Source organism: Fundulus heteroclitus, chromosome 7 (genome assembly GCF_011125445.2).
Source record: "Fundulus heteroclitus isolate FHET01 chromosome 7, MU-UCD_Fhet_4.1, whole genome shotgun sequence".
NCBI lineage: Eukaryota > Metazoa > Chordata > Actinopteri > Cyprinodontiformes > Fundulidae > Fundulus > Fundulus heteroclitus.
In genome coordinates, this window is record NC_046367.1 from 24,510,501 (window position 1) to 24,528,196 (window position 17,696).

The following is a 17,696-nucleotide window of genomic DNA, read 5'->3' on the forward strand; positions in this document are numbered from 1 at the left end:
TGAGGAATAATTGCAAAAGGTTATCCAAGTTTTCAGCTCAGCCAATTTACTTTAAAAGTGAAAATGGTCATCACAACCATTGCTATTTTTTTAATTGTTTTTATTAACCATGATGGAATTGTATCCAACGTAGTTCAACAGAAAAGCAGACAACTCTGGGTATTGAACAAAAATAAATATACAAAAAAATATAAACGAAAATCATGCCAAATTTGAGCTCCTACAATCTGGCTCCTACCATCCAGACAGCCTATGCTTTATTATTCAGGTCCTTATTCAGATAAATTTAAAATGTGATGTTGTGGGATTGTCATTTTAGTCTTATTTTTTTTTCAATTGATCTTTTTAAAAATATTTTCCTGGAGTTTCCTTTAGTGTTTTTTGCCACAGTACTAGAGTGATTGTGTCAGTTTTTCTGTTTTTTTATTTATGTATTGTTTTGACCTGGCTGGAAGGAAAATTTCCCATAATAAAGTGATACTGATACTGAGCTTCAATATGTTGGTTTCACTGGAATATACACCCTTAAACTACAAATATGTTCATTCACCTTTTCAATTTTAGCCTTTGGCAACAATATAAAAAATTCTAAAAGGAAGAAGATATACTGTATATCTCCTTGAATATGGAAAAAAAATTAGAAATTATTTTTCAGGGTTTAATTTTTATAGGGGGTTTTCACACCCTTTCTATATCCACAGTAAGTATTTGCAACCACTTATTGCTCACTTGTAATTCATCAATGCTCTTATGGCAAGAATATTGCATTAGACAGCTTCTGGCAATGCAGAAACAAATATTTCCCTATACAGATCAGCGTTGACATACGAGATCTGGGAACAAATCAATAACATTTGTCGTTTTCTATTTCTAACGAAAATGTAATTTGTAAAGCTAACCTGAGTGAAGATCTTGATACTTGTCAAACATTTGCTGGAACTGATGTTGAACCCTAAAGGCGCGAATGGTGCTCAGTCCTTGGAGGGAGGAAGAGAGGTGGGAGAAGACAGGACTCCGAGCTTTAAAAAATGTAAAATCAAATAAATATTAGCAAACAAACAAATCAGGAAGAGTTATTTTCAACCATTAAACAAAAAAAATTTACTTTAAAGAACAACATCCTTCTGTATCTTTATAAATTGTCATTTTAAAGAGGCCGTTTTTCGTCTGTATATGAATAATCTCTTGGTTATAGTTGTCAGGATGCAGCTTATTGGCTGCATGCTGAGCCTCTCTCCCTCTCTCTTGTTCCTGCGCAGCCTGATCAGTTTCACCTGGCAGGCTGCAATTAACCCACAACTGCTTCCACCTGTTCCCACCGCTTTATCAGACTCACCTCTTTCTGTTCCCGTCGCCGGTCCATAGCGTTCACTCCCGCTCAGTCCCTGCCAGTTTTTCTTGTCAGCTCCGTTCGTACCCGTCAGCCTGAAGACTCCGTTCACGTGGTCATGTTACAGTCAGCCCATAGACTTTCCGACAGTTTTGTTTCCTCCAGTATTCAGCTCAGACGTTCAGACCTCCACCGCTCGGCTCAGACGTTCAGACCTCCACCGCTCGGCTCAGACGTTCAGACCTCCACCGCTCGGCTCGGACGTTCAGCCCTCCACTGCACGGCTCGGACGTCCTGTGCTCCACTACTCGGCTCTGAGGTTCTGCTCGCCTCTGCTCAGCTCTGATGCTCTGCTCGCCACTACTCGGTTCTGACGTTCTGCTCGCCTCTACTCGGCTCTGATGATCAGCTCGGCTCTGCTCGGCTCTGATGCTCTGCTCGGCTCTGATGATCTGCTCGCCACTGCTCGACTCTGACGTTCTGCCTCGCCTCTGCTCGGCTCTGATGCTCTGCTCGGCTCCGATGCTCTGCTCGCCTCTGCTCGGCTCTGACGTTCTGCTCGCCACTGCTCTACTCGGCTCTGATGATCAGCTCGGCTCTGCTCGGCTCTGATGCTCTGCTCGGCTCTGATGATCTGCTCGCCACTGCTCGACTCTGACGTTCTGCCTCGCCTCTGCTCGGCTCTGATGCTCTGCTCGGCTCCGATGCTCTGCTCGCCTCTGCTCGGCTCTGACGTTCTGCTCGCCACTGCTCTGCTCGGCTCTGATGCTCTGCGCTCCACGGCTCTGCTCAGAGGTCCTGCTCTCCAGTGCTCGGCTCCAGAGTTCCTCCCGGTCAGTCTCTCCACACTCCTCCTGCCAGCCAGCTTCTACACCCTTCACCTCCGTCCGTTGAAAGACTCTGGTCTCATCCTCCATCTTCCAAACTATTCAATAAAACTCACTCATAAGAACTGACTCTGTGTGTGCGTGCTGTGTCCGGGTTCATCCCAGAAAAATATATCATAACATTATGGACCGGCCCAGGGATGAACCCGAGCACGCACAGAGCCTGGTGTAGAAGCTGGTAGGATCTGCATCGCCTCCGGTTCGTCTCGCCTGGGTCGCAAAGTTGCGACGCCACGCTTCCGTCTCGCCTCGCCTGGGTCGCCGTGCGGCGACGCCTTGCCTCTGTTTCGCCATGGTCGCTGGATTGCGACGTTACGCTTCTGGTTCGTCTGCCGAGGTCGCATCCGCGACGCCCCGCTTCTGACTCTGTTTCCTGGTTCGTTTTTTGCAAGTTCCGCCTCCTACGCTGCGCAGCCGTTAAAGACGGCGCTCCTCGTCGTCGCTGCCCAGCGTTAACTTTTGCTGCTGCCCAGCAGATTCAGACTTTGCTGCCCAGCGCCTTCTGGTTTTTGTTTGGAGTTATTTTTTGGTGTTGTGTTCTAGATCTGCTTTAGTTTCTAGTCTTTTTGTATATTTTTTATTGTTTTAGAAGATTTATTTCCGCCTTCTGTTCTTTGTTTTGGCTCAACCTTAGTTTTGCTTTACTTAGGATTTTTTGAGATTTATGTTGCTTTTGAGTATTGTGTTTTATTTTGTTGGTTTTGTCCGGGTTTTTGTGTCCCAGGTTTACTCTAGTCGTTCGGGTTTTTTTTAGTAGTCTAGTTTTTGGTTTTCTTAGTCAGCTAGTTCGGGTTTTGTTCTCCGTCTTCTTGTTTTAGCCATAGCCCTGATTTAGTGTTCTAGGTTCGCCTTAGTCTTCTGAGTTTTGTTTTTGAGTTCCAGTTTTTTATTTTAGACTTCTTGCTTGCTTCTGTACAGATTTCTAGCTTTAGTTATCTAGTTTTTCATTAATTTAGTCGTACTTGCCCTCATCTCCCTGTTCTGTTTCGTTTCATAGTTTTGCTTTAGCTTTTGGTTCCTTTCCTAGTTTACCAGTCTTGTTTTGATTTTTCAGTTTGAGACCCTGTAGTTTCGTCAGCCCTGTAGTTTCGTCAGCTCTGTAGTCCCTGTCTTGACCCTGTAGTCCCTGTCTAGCCCCCGTAGTTTCAGTCTAGCCCCTGTAATTCCAGTCTAGCCTCTGTAGTTTCTGTCCTAGCCCTGTAGTTCTAGTCTTGTTCTGTATTTGTTTTTTTTGTTTTTCTTATTTTTAGTTTTGTTTTGTCCTTATTTTTCCCCCCTTTAGTATTTAGGTGTCAGGGTTCCTGCGCCATCTGGGTTCCTGCGCTGTATGGGTTCCTGCGTTGGATGGAGTCCAGCGCTCTTAAAGGTCCCTGCGTTCTCTAGGTCCCTGCGCTTTCTAGGTCCCTACACCCTTCTCCTGTTTTCGTTGTATGTTTTGCCCTGTTTAGGTTAGTTTAGTTCCCTTCCGTAGTTGTTTTGTTCTGTCTTGCCCTAGTGTATCTGTGTTGTTCCCCTGTTTAGGCGCGTGCAGGTCGCTGCCAGAGCCCTCCGGCGCACCCATGTCGCCGGCTGAGCCCTCTGGTGGGCCAGACTGTCGCTGCCCTGCGCATGCAGGTTGCCGCCAGAACCCTCCGGCGCTCCGATGTCGCCGGCTGAGCCCTCTGGTGCGCCAACCTGTCGCTGCCCAGCGCACGCAGGTCGCTGCCAGAGCCCTCCGGTGCTTAAGTCGCTGTCTGTTCCCTCTGGCGCGCTTGGCCTGTTGCTGCCTAGCTCACCCTCTAGTTCCCTGGTGTTTAGGTCCTGTTTTCCTGGCGTTTAGATTTAGTGTTCCCCGGCGTGTTAGGACGCCTTCTGATTCTCGGTTCCCCAGCGTGCTAGGACGCCCTCTGATTCTCGGTTTCCCGGCGTGTTAGGACGCCCTCTAATTCGTGGTTCCCCGGCGTGTTAGGACGCCCTCTTTTCTCGGTTCCTCGGCGTGTTAGTACGCCCTCCGTTCTTGTTCCCTGGTGTTTTAGATATTCCTGTTTCCCTTGTGCCCCGGCGTTCCCTTTGCGCCCCGGCATTCTTCTTCCTCGCGCCCCGGCGTTCTCCCCACGCCCCGGCGTTCTCTTCCCCAAGCCCCGGTGTTTCCCTCACGCCCCGGCGGGTTTTCCCCTGGCGTTTCTGTACACCAGTCGTGTTCCAGCAGGAGTTGTTGAGCCTTGGTGTTTTTGTACGCCTGTTCTTCCCTCTGGCGTTGTCGTACGCTTGTTCTTCCCTCTGGCGTTGTCGTACGCTTGCTCTTCCCTCTGGCGTTGTCGTACGCTTGCTCTTCCCTCTGGCGTTGTCGTACGCTTGTTCTTCCCTCTGGCGTTGTCGTACGCTTGCTCTTCCCTCTGGCGTTGTCGTACGCCTGTTCTTCCCTCTGGCGTTGTCGTACGCCTGTTCTTCCCTCTGGCGTTGTCGTACGCCTGTTCTTCCCTCTGGCGTTGTCGTACGCCTGTTCTTCCCTCTGGCGTTGTCGTACGCCTGTTCTTCCCTCTGGCGATGTCGTACGCTTGTTCTTCCCTCTGGCGATGTCGTACGCTTGTTCTTCCCTCTGGCGTTGTCGTACGCTTATTCTTCCCTCTGGCGTTGTCGTACGCCTATCCTTCCCTTTGGCGTTAAGTACGCCTATCCTTCCCTTTGGCGTTAAGTACGCCTGTTCCTTCCCTTTGGCGTTAAGTACGCCCGTTCCTTCCCTTTGGCGTTAAGTACGCCCGTTCCTTCCCCTTGGCGTTAAGTACGCCCGTTCCTTCCCTTTGGCGTTAAGTACGCCCGTTCCTTCCCTTTGGCGTTAAGTACGCCCGTTCTTTCCCCTTGGCGTTTTGTACGCCCGTTCTTTTCCTTTGGCGTTAAGTACGTCCGTTCTTCCCTCTTGGCGTTTTCGTACGCCTATATTTTCCCCTTGACGCTGTCATGCGTCCGTTTCGCCTCGGCGTTTCCCTCACGCCCCGGCGATCTCGCTCCTTGGGCCCCAGCGCTCCTCTCACGCTTCGGCATTGTTTCTCCTTGGCGTTTCCACACGCCCGTTCCTTGCCCTTGGCGTTTCCATACGCCCGTTCCTTCCCTTTTGGCGTTTCCATACGCCCGATCCTTCCCTTTTTGGCGTTTCCATACGCCCGATCCCTCCCTTTTTGGCGTTTCCATACGCCCGATCCTTCCCTTTTGGCGTTGTGTACGCCCGTTCTTTCCCTCTTGGCGCTGTGTTGCGCCCGTTCCTTCCCTTTGGCGCTGTGTTGCGCCCGTTCCTTCCCTTTGGCGCTGTGTTGCGCTCGCTCTTTCCCCAGCGCTGCCAAGCACTCGCTTTTTCCCCCGGCGCAGTCAAGCGTTCGTGCCTTTCCCTGATGTGCCGCCCCCTGATTGTGCTTTGGCACATCAGTGTTCTCTTGCTCCTTGGTTCCCCGTGTTCTCTGGCCCCTTTGGTTCCCCGTATTCTCTGGCCCCTTTTGTGTTTGCAGGCTCTTTGGTCCCTCAGAGTTCGGTTTCGACTCTTGCCCGCCTTCCTGGGCCCCCTCCACCCGCCCGGCGTGGGGATTCTGGGCCGTCCGGTGTCCGGCCTTGGGGGGGGGGGTACTGTCAGGATGCAGCTTATTGGCTGCATGCTGAGCCTCTCTCCCTCTCTCTTGTTCCTGCGCAGCCTGATCAGTTTCACCTGGCAGGCTGCAATTAACCCACAACTGCTTCCACCTGTTCCCACCGCTTTATCAGACTCACCTCTTTCTGTTCCCGTCGCCGGTCCATAGCGTTCACTCCCGCTCAGTCCCTGCCAGTTTTTCTTGTCAGCTCCGTTCGTACCCGTCAGCCTGAAGACTCCGTTCACCTGGTCATGTTACAGTCAGCCCATAGACTTTCCGACAGTTTTGTTTCCTCCAGTATTCAGCTCAGACGTTCAGACCTCCACCGCTCGGCTCAGACGTTCAGACCTCCACCGCTCGGCTCAGACGTTCAGACCTCCACCGCTCGGCTCGGACGTTCAGCCCTCCACTGCACGGCTCGGACGTCCTGTGCTCCACTACTCGGCTCTGAGGTTCTGCTCGCCTCTGCTCAGCTCTGATGCTCTGCTCGCCACTACTCGGTTCTGACGTTCTGCTCGCCTCTACTCGGCTCTGATGATCAGCTCGGCTCTGCTCGGCTCTGATGCTCTGCTCGGCTCTGATGATCTGCTCGCCACTGCTCGACTCTGACGTTCTGCCTCGCCTCTGCTCGGCTCTGATGCTCTGCTCGGCTCCGATGCTCTGCTCGCCTCTGCTCGGCTCTGACGTTCTGCTCGCCACTGCTCTGCTCGGCTCTGATGCTCTGCGCTCCACGGCTCTGCTCAGAGGTCCTGCTCTCCAGTGCTCGGCTCCAGAGTTCCTCCCGGTCAGTCTCTCCACACTCCTCCTGCCAGCCAGCTTCTACACCCTTCACCTCCGTCCGTTGAAAGACTCTGGTCTCATCCTCCATCTTCCAAACTATTCAATAAAACTCACTCATAAGAACTGACTCTGTGTGTGCGTGCTGTGTCCGGGTTCATCCCAGAAAAATATATCATAACAATAGTAGGTGTAAATGTTTTAATGTGTGCATTAATGATTTGTTAAATGGTTACCTGATAAATATCTTTATGTACTTCATCAGACAAATGATTAGCAGGCACCTTGTTCTACTTTGGTTTCTCATTGCTCTTTTGTTTTCTATTTTTCTAGTCTTACAAAGTCACTGAAAAAAATCTAAATGTTTCCTTTCAGCCTTAAGGTTTTAAAGCCAAGAATAAAAGACAAACGATGGCCTAGTCATGCCACTTGGCATTTTTGCCTTTGTATGTGATGTCATGAACCCTAATCTCTTGAGGAAACTGCTTGTGGCCGAGCCATGGGTTACTGCCACCTTTAGCCTTTATGCTAATACCACAGCTTTCTGTAGTAGTCTATTAGCATTCCTTTGGTCGACTTTTGTCTATCCCCACAAATGGAAGAGCCTACCATCCCCTCAAAGCAAAAAAAAAGTTTTAAAGATTACTTGTAGACTCTAGACGCTTGATGTCCCTGGAGGTCTGCAGGAAATAGTGCCGCAGAAAGAGGAAAACAGCGAGAAGAGGGACAACAGGTATGAGAATCCCGGGGATGATGACCCCGGCCACTGCAATGACGCCAATGACTTGCAGAAACACCTAAAAAAGAGAAGAGAACGTATGAGCCAAGCGTTCACAGAACACAGGGCTTTGCTGATTGGTATGAGTTTGGAGCACTGAGGTCTGCTTCTGACACCAGAATAAGAGTATATGTGTTTCTGCTTCATGTGAGACCGTTTGTTAAGTAACAGCGGGTTGTGGGATCGGGCTTATGTGACTCACAGTGTGAAAGGAAAACGATCGCCGCGCTAATTCTCACTTAGTAGCAGGTGAGAATTTACCACTTGGCCACAGCAGCCTCATATCCCTGGCTCTCTTGGGCTTTCCCTTCAACACTTCTGGCCTGTAAGCCTAGCTGGCAGAACAGCCGGCCAGTGGGCACGGCCACGGTGACTGGCACAGAGCTCTGGGAACCACACTGTGGGTGTCTGATACATTACAGTCTAACTGCACAACCCTCAACAACATAGTGACTCATCACCTTTGTTAATGGCTCTGTGACACATCTAAACCAGGAGACCAGTGATGCCTGAACAGGATTGGTGGCGATGAGTCTGATGGCAACCAAAGAGACCGCAACCAACAGAGTAGAAAACAAAACAAGCCTCTGATAAAGAACCCTAAAGACTACCAGCATCAACGGCAAAAAAAAAAAAAAAGTGTGTATAAACCCATCTGACAGTGATCACCTCACAGGATTTATTCACTGTACTTTTTAAAGCAATAAACAAGAGATTACATAGATATAAACATAAACAGCAAGAAATCCAAACATACTTTCAACGATTTACCGGCATGCTGCCAAGTACACTTGTTGTTTGATTGCTCTGTTCAGTAAATGTCAATTGTAAAGGGACTTTTTATGTGCACCTGTATTAGATGTTCAAAATCCAAATTCCCAAAAAAAAAAAATAGATCAACAGCTAAAGATAATTATGAAAAAAAGTTGTCTACCTAAAAAAAAGCTTTTATTTAATACTAATTATTTTGGTTATTTGACTGAATTCATACAGTATTTTCTAGGTATACTGACTAGCCCAAGCACTTTACACTATAGCTACATTCACCCAATAGCACTCACAAATGTTCGCACATTTATACACCGATATGCAAATCGGTTGACCTTACCCAGGGCCACGTCTATTTGTGACAGAGGCAAGCTGAAATTGAACCCACAACCTTCCAGTTGCAAGAAAATCCTATTATTCTCTGTCGACCCGTGTAGGAGGCATGAAAATTGTCTCCTTTTGTGCTTTTCTTTTTTAAATTACAACGCAGTTTTTCATAAATCTTTCATATATTTTCAAGAATTAGTTCAGCGCGTTATCATTCGACTTGATCACTGTATTTTAGATTTCAAAGTAGAGTCGATCAAATGCAGTCCAGACTTTTAAAAACACTGTGAAATAGGCCTTTGATTTAGCGTCACAGGAAACTTTAGAGCAGATGATAACTTTATCCTCAGTGGCAGCACCTAATGCTAATCCAATTGTTTTATTCACACAACGCGCTGCTTCTTCTTTTCCTCAAACGTTGTCACAATTTAAAACAGGTGGAGGCTTCTCCAGTCCTTTTGTAAGTGAGTGTTGTTGGGAAGCCAAAGGAGAAGCCTTTGTTCGTCCACTGTGTCAACTCACTGCACTCATGAATAAATTCTTTTCTTACTTCAAAATAAGTGTTTTAAACTTAGATAGTATAAGGTTTTAAGCTTAAAGCACTAAAGTTCATATTGGGGATTCATCATAACAGCTTAGACTTACTTCACCAGATGAGGTCATACGCTCACAGCAGTGGACAGACATGAAATGTACTTTAATTTGACAATAAATGTGGTGGGGATTTAATATTGGGAGATCCCTAGTGCCTCAGTACATCTCTAGTGTTAAATGTTTTTAGTCGAAGACACTTAAACTATCTCAGACATTTTGATATTTTAGTTTTTATTACGTTTCTGCAAACATTTCAGTTTTTGTGCTAATAACAGATTTAGATTACATTCTTCAGTGGGCAAACTTTTTTTTCTTACTTGTATTAAATAAATGCTTGGTCAAAGACCTATAATAACACACAACATGAAAACCCCACACCTTAAAATTAGAAACTTTGGTGGAGATGAATCCTAAAAACCAAAGATTAGGATCATACTCTTACCTTCAGTGGTCTCCGACTACCCTCCGAGAGATGAAAATTTAATTTACCACCTTAATTGTGGATTTTTATCTGCCACTTATGCGCACATTTAAGCATGATCACTTTCAATGTAGGTTTATGATGAAAAGCCACTCAATTCCATTTGCAGTTCAGATAAGAGGGAATTACTAGTCCAACCATTGCTGTAGTGGAGCCCGCACAATCAAACAGAGAGTGAAAGCTACTGAGCACAACTGATCCCAAGAATTTCACAGTACATAAGTTTCAATCTAAGCTTTGATGGAAGGCTACCAGACTGCAAAGTGAGATGATGGCGCACGGGCCATCACTGCATGTTATCCAGCCTTTCCTTGAGGGGATAAAATATTAACTGAACAAACGTCTTATCGTGTATACTGGTTCTCCTTTGCTCCTCAGCTAATGACTGGTTGACACCATAGGAGACTGTTCTTTCACATATGCTGTTGGTTAATCTGAATTCTAATTCTGAATTCAATTCAAATGCATAATTTTCCTGGCAGAACGTTTCCAGGCAGACGCCACCAGATTTAAATTTTTAAATTTCCTGATATTTTGACAAGTCCATGATGTTGTGCACTTTCACCAGGCTCCTAGGGCCAATAGTAGTAAAGCAGGCCCAAAACATTACATGTCCTCAACCATGTGGTTTGAAAGGGGCACGTGACTTTGCAATGCATTGTGGGATGCAGTCGTGATTTTCTGGGGCAACGGCTTTTGTTTACATTGCTGCTTCGGCGACTTTGCTGTAACAGATATAGACTCAAGGTGCTTGAAAAATAGACCATACTAAAGAGAAAGGCAATGGACACCTGGAAGGTGATGTAGATGAAGGCGGTGAAAACAAACAGGAGCCTGTATCCAGGTATCCCACAATGCAATGCGGCAGTTACATCACCCTTTCAAGCCACATAATTCACCTAAAATGATTTTCCACACATTCATGTTAGAGCTGTGTGGAGGGTTTGATACAAAAAAGCTTAAACCTTGACTTGGCTAATAGTTGAAGTGGCATTTCGTAAAAGCCCCACATTTATTTTTGCTACGGTAGGACAGAGAAAACTTTTTTTCCCAGCATGCCTCTCAATAAAACCAACAATATTGTGCCGTCCCTTAAGGGGGCAGATATAGATTCAAGCCTAAAGGCCCATTTACGCTCTGTTTGCTCATGTGAATACCACCACACACACACACAGGCTTTTCTAACATTGTCAAGACAATTAACAATTAACAATTACAAGGTCGGCTTTCTATCACCTGAAGAACATTTGCAGGTTTAAAGGACTGATGTCTCAGCAGGACCTGGAAAAACTAATCCATGCGTTTATTTTTAGTAGAGTCGATTACTGCAACCGTGTTTTCACAGTTCTGCCTAAAAAGTGGATCAGACAGCTGCAGCTGATCCAGAACGCTGCTGTCCGCGTCCTCACTAAGACTAAGAAAGTAGAGCCCATAACCCCAGTTCTAAAGTCCTTCCACTGGCTCCCTGTATCTCAGAGAATAGACTTTAAAATACTTCTGTTAGTCTATAAATCCCTGAATGGCTTAGCACCTAAATACATCACAGACTTGTTATCAGTGTATCAACCCTCCAGACCACTAAGGTCTTCTGGCTCCAGCCTACTCTGCATACCTAAAACCAGAACCAAACAAGGAGAAGCAGCATTCAGTTCCTATGCTCCACTTATCTGGAACAAACTTCCAGAAAACTATAAAATTGCGGAAAGCCTGAGTTACTTTAAATCAAGATTGAAAACACATTTGTTTAGGATTACCTTCTAGGTAAACTGTTTTACTGAAACGTCATTAGTCTAACTTTGTAGTCCAACTGTTTTCTATGTTTGCTTTTGGTCTATATTCTCCCATGTTCTATTTTGTTTCTACATTTTATTCCTACTTGTTTTTGGTTTCTGTTTGTCTTCTCAGAACAAGACAAACAGAGGCACCAAAGTAAAATGAGTTGGTGAGTGAGGCTGAATGTGAATGAAGAAGCTCCGCCGTTTCTGTATGTCTTCTTCCTCACCCCTTTGCCTGATTACCAACAAGCTATACTGTGCCACATTACAACCCAAATCCCCCCTTATACTTACGCATACGGATGGCCCAAGGTTCCAAAAGACCCTTGAAAGAGAAAACAGGCCCAGAGCATCACATATCCTCCACCACATTTATTAGTGGCCTGAGATGCTTTCCCATAGATTCATTAATTTCTTCCTGGCTGAACTGAATAAGTATCTGACAGAGATTTTCTCAAGTCTTAACCGACTGAAATAACTATTTCCTCATCAAGTCTATGATGTCTAGTGCAACTCTGATTCGCTGTTGGTTAGGAATCCAATCCTGCACTGTTTGGACTTTGGCCTAAAACACCACATGAATATTTAATGATTATATTTAATTCTTTGAATATTTATTAACCATTATCTTTTAATTGTTTACAATTTAATGCACCACCCAGAAAACATAGATAGGATTCCTGGATCAATGTGTGCTTCTGTGCTTTTTGTGTCTCTGCTCTGTCTTCTCTAACCCCCAGTCAGTTAAGGCAGATGAACCTGGTTCTGCTGGAGGTTTTTCTCCCTGTTAAAGGGGAGTTTTCCTCTCCACTGTCGCTTTATGCATGCTCAGTATGAGGGATTGCTGCAAAGCCATGGACAATGCAGACAACTGTCCATGTGGCTCTACGCTCTTTCAGGAAGAGTGAATGCTGCTTGTCAAGACTTTATGCAATCTGCTTTATTTTCTTAGATAGGAAACTTTTTGACCAATCTGTATGATTTGATTGAATTTGACTTTGTAAAGGGCCTTGAGATGACGTGCTTTGATTTGGCGCTACATAAATGAAATTGAATTGAATACACCCACTGGTGGGAGTCTTAAACTCAAATCGACATAACTGGTATTGATACAGAAATACTCAATCTTGGTCTCCTCGGACTAAAGTACACCTTTTTAGAAGCGTTTAGGAAACTCCACACATGTATGTATGTGATGGTAGGACAGAAAATAATTGTCTTGGCATACCTCTCAAACAACCAACAACGGCGAGCCATCACTGCATGTTATCCAGCCTTCTCTCAAGGGGATCGGATATTAACTGAACCAATGTCTTATCTCGTACACTGGTTCTCCTCTGCTCCCCAGCTGATGACTGGCTGACACTGTGAAGCTTTGCTTTCACATTTGCTATTTCCGAAAATATGCCTTCTAATTGGGCCTATTTCAGACACAGCCACCGAAGGTCTGAGCCTAACCCAGCTTATCTGTCGGTGGGGTCATTCAAGGGGCCAGCTGAGAAACAGGAACCATTAGAAAGAAAATCTTGCCTCCTCCTGTTCCCCAGGGCCCGATGTCACCGGGACCCTGTTTGATGTGACCTATTTGCGTGGTTTGGTGTTTTATCACATGAGCATCGGGAACACCACGAGCCCCCACCCACAACACATACAGATAACTGGGATAAGTGATCCCTTGCAAGCACCCACCTCACCCCCTCGGACCGCATCCACATCCCCTATGAAACCACACAGGAACAGAAACCTCCCAAAGCCACATCCCGCTGCACATAAAAGTTGATAAAGGGATGAAAGGTTTTGTATACAAACAGTTTAAATAAAGAATTAGCGCTAATAGCTCTTTAGCGAGAAAAGAAAGCTACCGCACGCATGTGATTCAGTCATCCAGGCAAACTGGGCGCGCTGCCGTGTCCAAAGACCATTCAGATCTCCGCTGACCCTAATTGCTTTATTTTTCCAACGATTCTATCAGCTCTTTGATGTCCAAGTAAATGCAGAAAATTGAAGTTAATTGCTATATTTGTGCTCGGCAATGATAGCAACTGTTGTTCCACAACTGAAAATAAACACGTCGCTTTAATTAAACATCCCTCCGGACACAAGGAATCATTATGCTTTTTACAACCCCTTTTTCATCCTCCCTTTATTTACTGACAGTGTGCAAACTTTGCCACTGGGAAAAGAAAAAGTGCACAGAAAACAGGAAATAACAGGAGAGCATGTCAGAGCAGATATCTCAAAAGAATTCTTCTTTCTTCCCAAAACCTTTTTTTCCTCTCTTTTTTTTTTACTCCACGCTTTTTGTGATGGAGCGGCACAAATAAGTCACAAGGGTCAGTGGTACTGAAACAAAACAAGGCTGTTCCACTTGGGCTCTGGAACAATAGAGGTGACCCGATCCATTCTACTCAGTGTTTGGGCTTTATTTTAGAATTAAATGCCCAGATGCTGCGGCTTTTCTTCGCAAGAAATGACTGTGGACACCTCCTTCACATTTTCCCCTTTCTGGGCCATTTTCACTTCATAAAGCTGCAGTCAATGTGTTTTGTGTGGAGGCGAGGAGGGTCTGACACATACTGTGGTGGTCTCAGCCGCTGTCTACATTGGTGGCTCAAGTAGTCCGAGGATTAGACCTTTGTGTGCTCTGAAAAGGTAAAAAGAAGTCACTTATTTGGGTTCAGTCAAGCTGCTGATTTCCAACCCCGTTTTGGAAATAAGAGAGAGGCTTTGAAATCCCTCCCCCCCCCCCACTCTCCACTATAAATCACCAGTGCCTAGCAAAGTCATTCATTCACTCAGCGTCATTCTGTTGAAAACAACACAGAACCATTTTCAAATGCACAATAAACAACAATTCTGAGATTCAAAAGTCACAAAAAGCAACCAAATTCATTATCCTCTTCATACTGACGCAAGGCGAGATTCGAGATTAGATCCTGACTTTGTTACGTAAGTTCCCAGACTCACAGGACCCAGTGCCTTGCCCTGCATGTCTGAGTCAGAGCAGCTGAGGTGCTGGACCGCAGCATCAAGGGAAGACCACACATACACACACTGGGAAGCTTTTCCCGGCCGATGCTCGCCATCAAATGACCATGTGTGGTATTGCTGACCGGCCACTTAAGTCCATGCACAAGCATCCTTGCAACAATATTGTTTTCATATCTTTTTGTTGTATATTTACACTAACCAACGCATCAGATCAGTGAATTAAAAGTTTAATCAAATAAGGCTTTTGGAAACCATGCAGCAGAGCCTGCAATATTGTTAGCACCTTTTTATTTATTACAGGGGAATAATCTCAAACAAAATTGTATTTTTTAAAACGCTACCTTTAGATTGAGCATATTAAAGCTATAGTTGGTAATCCTGTTCAGAAACACTTTTTGTCATACTGGGTAAAACGGTCCTTCAATCCTGACAGTAGTAAACACATTATGTATTCAGAAAAAGGATGTTAAAATATTAGATCTCTGCAAGAGCTGCAGGCTTGTAGAAACTCTGACAAATCACTGCCCTTTGCCGCCTCTGTCCCTCAGGTTCCAGGGGTATCACCTTATCTATTGGTTGTCTCACACGCCATCATTCTGACGCGTATCCGCTTGCTGGCTGCACGCTTCTAGTGTTTATGTATCGGGACAGCTTAGCGGTTAGCCTCGTTGTTAGCCGTCCATTGTAGCTCCACTGCTCACACCGTATACTTTGAACATGGGTGTGAGTCGCAAGAAGGAAACCGCGTACAAGTTTATGAGAAGATGAGGAAGGCCTCAGTAGGAAGAAATGAGACCAGAGCGGATTTGGGAGATTTTTTTATGAGAGTGGAAGAGCAGGAATGACGGTTTTGCACATTTGCAGTTATTAAAAAATGGACTTGGGGATTCTTCTGGAAAAATCGCCAACTCTATGTTTAAGCTTTATAGCATGATATATAGTGGCCTTATTTAAAACATTTGAGTACAATATCATTTTATCAGTAGGACAGCACTTAAAGAACACTTTGGAAATAGTACATAATTTTATAATAGTAGTATTGATTTTTTTTTGTTATAAATGTTTATTCCTATGTTTTAGGTCTGGAAAAGGGTTTTTTTTATTTGGTGATTTGTTTTCATTGTCATTGCCCTGTAGCTGGCAGAATCTACTCGGTTGTTATCCAAAATGTACAGGTTTTTCAAAGACTTTGCATGTACTTTAAAAAGTTTCCCAGAGACTGGCCTATAGTATCGCAGATATTTTCTATATATTCATCCTTTGTTTCTTGCAGGACCCACCTGCAATATTTGTGGTCAAAAAGATAACTTTTAGTCTCATCTCATCGCATTGCACAACTTAAATTGCAAGGAGAACTTAGCCCACATATCCACAAGTAACGGTAAAACAGGAAATGCTCTTTCCTGCCTTTGAAACAACCAGTTGGCACGTAGTCAACCTCTAATGGTAGTGATGGAGACTTGGTAAGTCTAAGATCCATCCATTATCCATACCCACTTATCCATGTAGGTTCGTGGGGAGCTTGTGCCTTTCTGCCGTGGTCAATGGGCAAGAGGCAGAGTACAACTTTGGCAGTCAGTCACAGGGAAAAGCAGAACAAACAACCATGCACACACACACACACACACACACACACACACACACACACACACACACACACACACACTTAATCCAACCAATTAATCTAAATTATGTTTTTGGACTTTGGGAGGAAGCCGGAGTATCCAGAGGGACCCCCTGCATGGAAAAGACCCCAGGCTGAAGTTCAAAACCAGTACCTTCTTGCTGCAAGGCAACCGTGCTACCAACTGCACCACTGAGTCTAATATGGTACTCTCTGCTGTAATTCTTTAAGAGTGATATTTCCTTGTGAAATTTGGGCTGTTGTACAAGTACAGCTATAAAAGAGATAATTTTTGTGCATGCTACAGTAAACTTTATGCTTGCAAATAACAACTGTCCTTATTTCGTGTGCAACAGTCAACCATCAAGCACTGAAGACCCAGAAATTTTGGTCCGTATCGAAGATCACACCGATCAGATTCTAAGCATGTGTTATTGAACCTGACACCGGACACAGATCACTACTTGCCAGATCATACAGGCCTACAAGATGTACGTGTCATTCATCGTTTCATTATTTATTATTATCATCAATTTCAAGGCGCTCTGGTTCAAACTGAAAAGGTTTAACATTACTCATTGCTCCAAAAAAAAGTTAAAAAACAAAACAACTGGACTTTTTTCCAAAGTTTGAAGACGTTTCGTTGCGGAAATTGCTCATGATTGCTCATTATGTACATTGTACTTACAATCAAATGGTATGTGTGCATGTGTTGGGGCATGCTGAATGTACATATGTGTGGTAGAGAGATGGTTTATTCATGTAGCATCACATCATCAGGTCTCAAAGATATGAATGATGGCTGGAGGGTAAGACCCTGTGCTGCATTTATGACATTCTGCAGCACTTTCTGCTCCTTCTTGTGATACCCTGCATACCACGCTATGATGCCGTAAGTCAAGATGCTATTCCCCATCAATCAGTAGAAGTTCATGAAGAGGTTTTGAGGTAATCCAACCTTCCTTAGTTTCCTCAAAAAAATGCAGACTGAGCATTGCCGACAGTATAGGTGGTCCAGGGGAGGTCCTCGGTGATGTGAATAGGGGGAACAGCAGGGGGCTCAGTACACATGCATGGGGCATGGCAGTGTTTAAGAAGACAGTAGAAGAAGTGCTGTTCCCCACTCTACTGAGTGCACTTGGATATAAAGTCCAGGGTACAAACATTGCAGATGGTGGAGCTTCAGGCCGGTTGTGCAGTCTGGATACCAAGGCTGACCGGAAGTTCTGGAAAAGCAGGCAGACCTATAGGTATCCTGCTTCTCCAGGTGCTCAGGGCAATGTGTAGGTTGATGGTGTTGGCATCCCCTGTTGACCTATTGGCTCCATAGGCGAACTAGTACAGGGATTGTACGTTTATGTGGGCCATGAGCAACATTTCACAAACCACAGGGGGGATTACAACCAGTCTGTAGTGATTCAGGTTGTTCCCCTTTTTCATCTCGGGAATGGGCCCGATGATTGTGGATTTGAGGCACTGGTACAGTAGCCCAGGTAAAGCTGAGGTAGAAAATGTTTCTAAATACCTTTGCTAGTTGGTCTGCACATGCCTGGAGGTCCTGTCATTCTCCTGGTTTTGACTCAACAAAGCACATTTCTCATCTTCGTCAGCTGCTGCTGGTCAGGCAATAGTCTACACATCTTCCGTGTTGCCGTTGTGGTTGTCAAAATGGGCAAAAAACATGTTTAGGGTCTCAGCAAACTGAGGGTCACCAGCAGCAGGCAGAGCGTTGTTGGTTTTGCAGTAACTGAGAGTATATAAGCACTGC

General features: G+C 45.2%; 1 protein-coding gene across 1 annotated transcript in view; it reads right to left on the reverse strand.

The window, feature by feature from the left end:
- LOC105933605 (multidrug resistance-associated protein 4) overlaps window positions 1-17,696 on the reverse strand; it is a 101,491-nt gene that overhangs the window by 23,595 nt on the left and 60,200 nt on the right. Inside the window, exons 21-22 of the mRNA XM_036139248.1 lie at window positions 7,237-7,387; window positions 900-1,019 (exon numbers count right to left, since the gene is read on the reverse strand). Coding sequence (XP_035995141.1) covers window positions 900-1,019; window positions 7,237-7,387 — 271 coding nt within the window. The remainder of the gene's footprint in view (window positions 1-899; window positions 1,020-7,236; window positions 7,388-17,696) is intronic.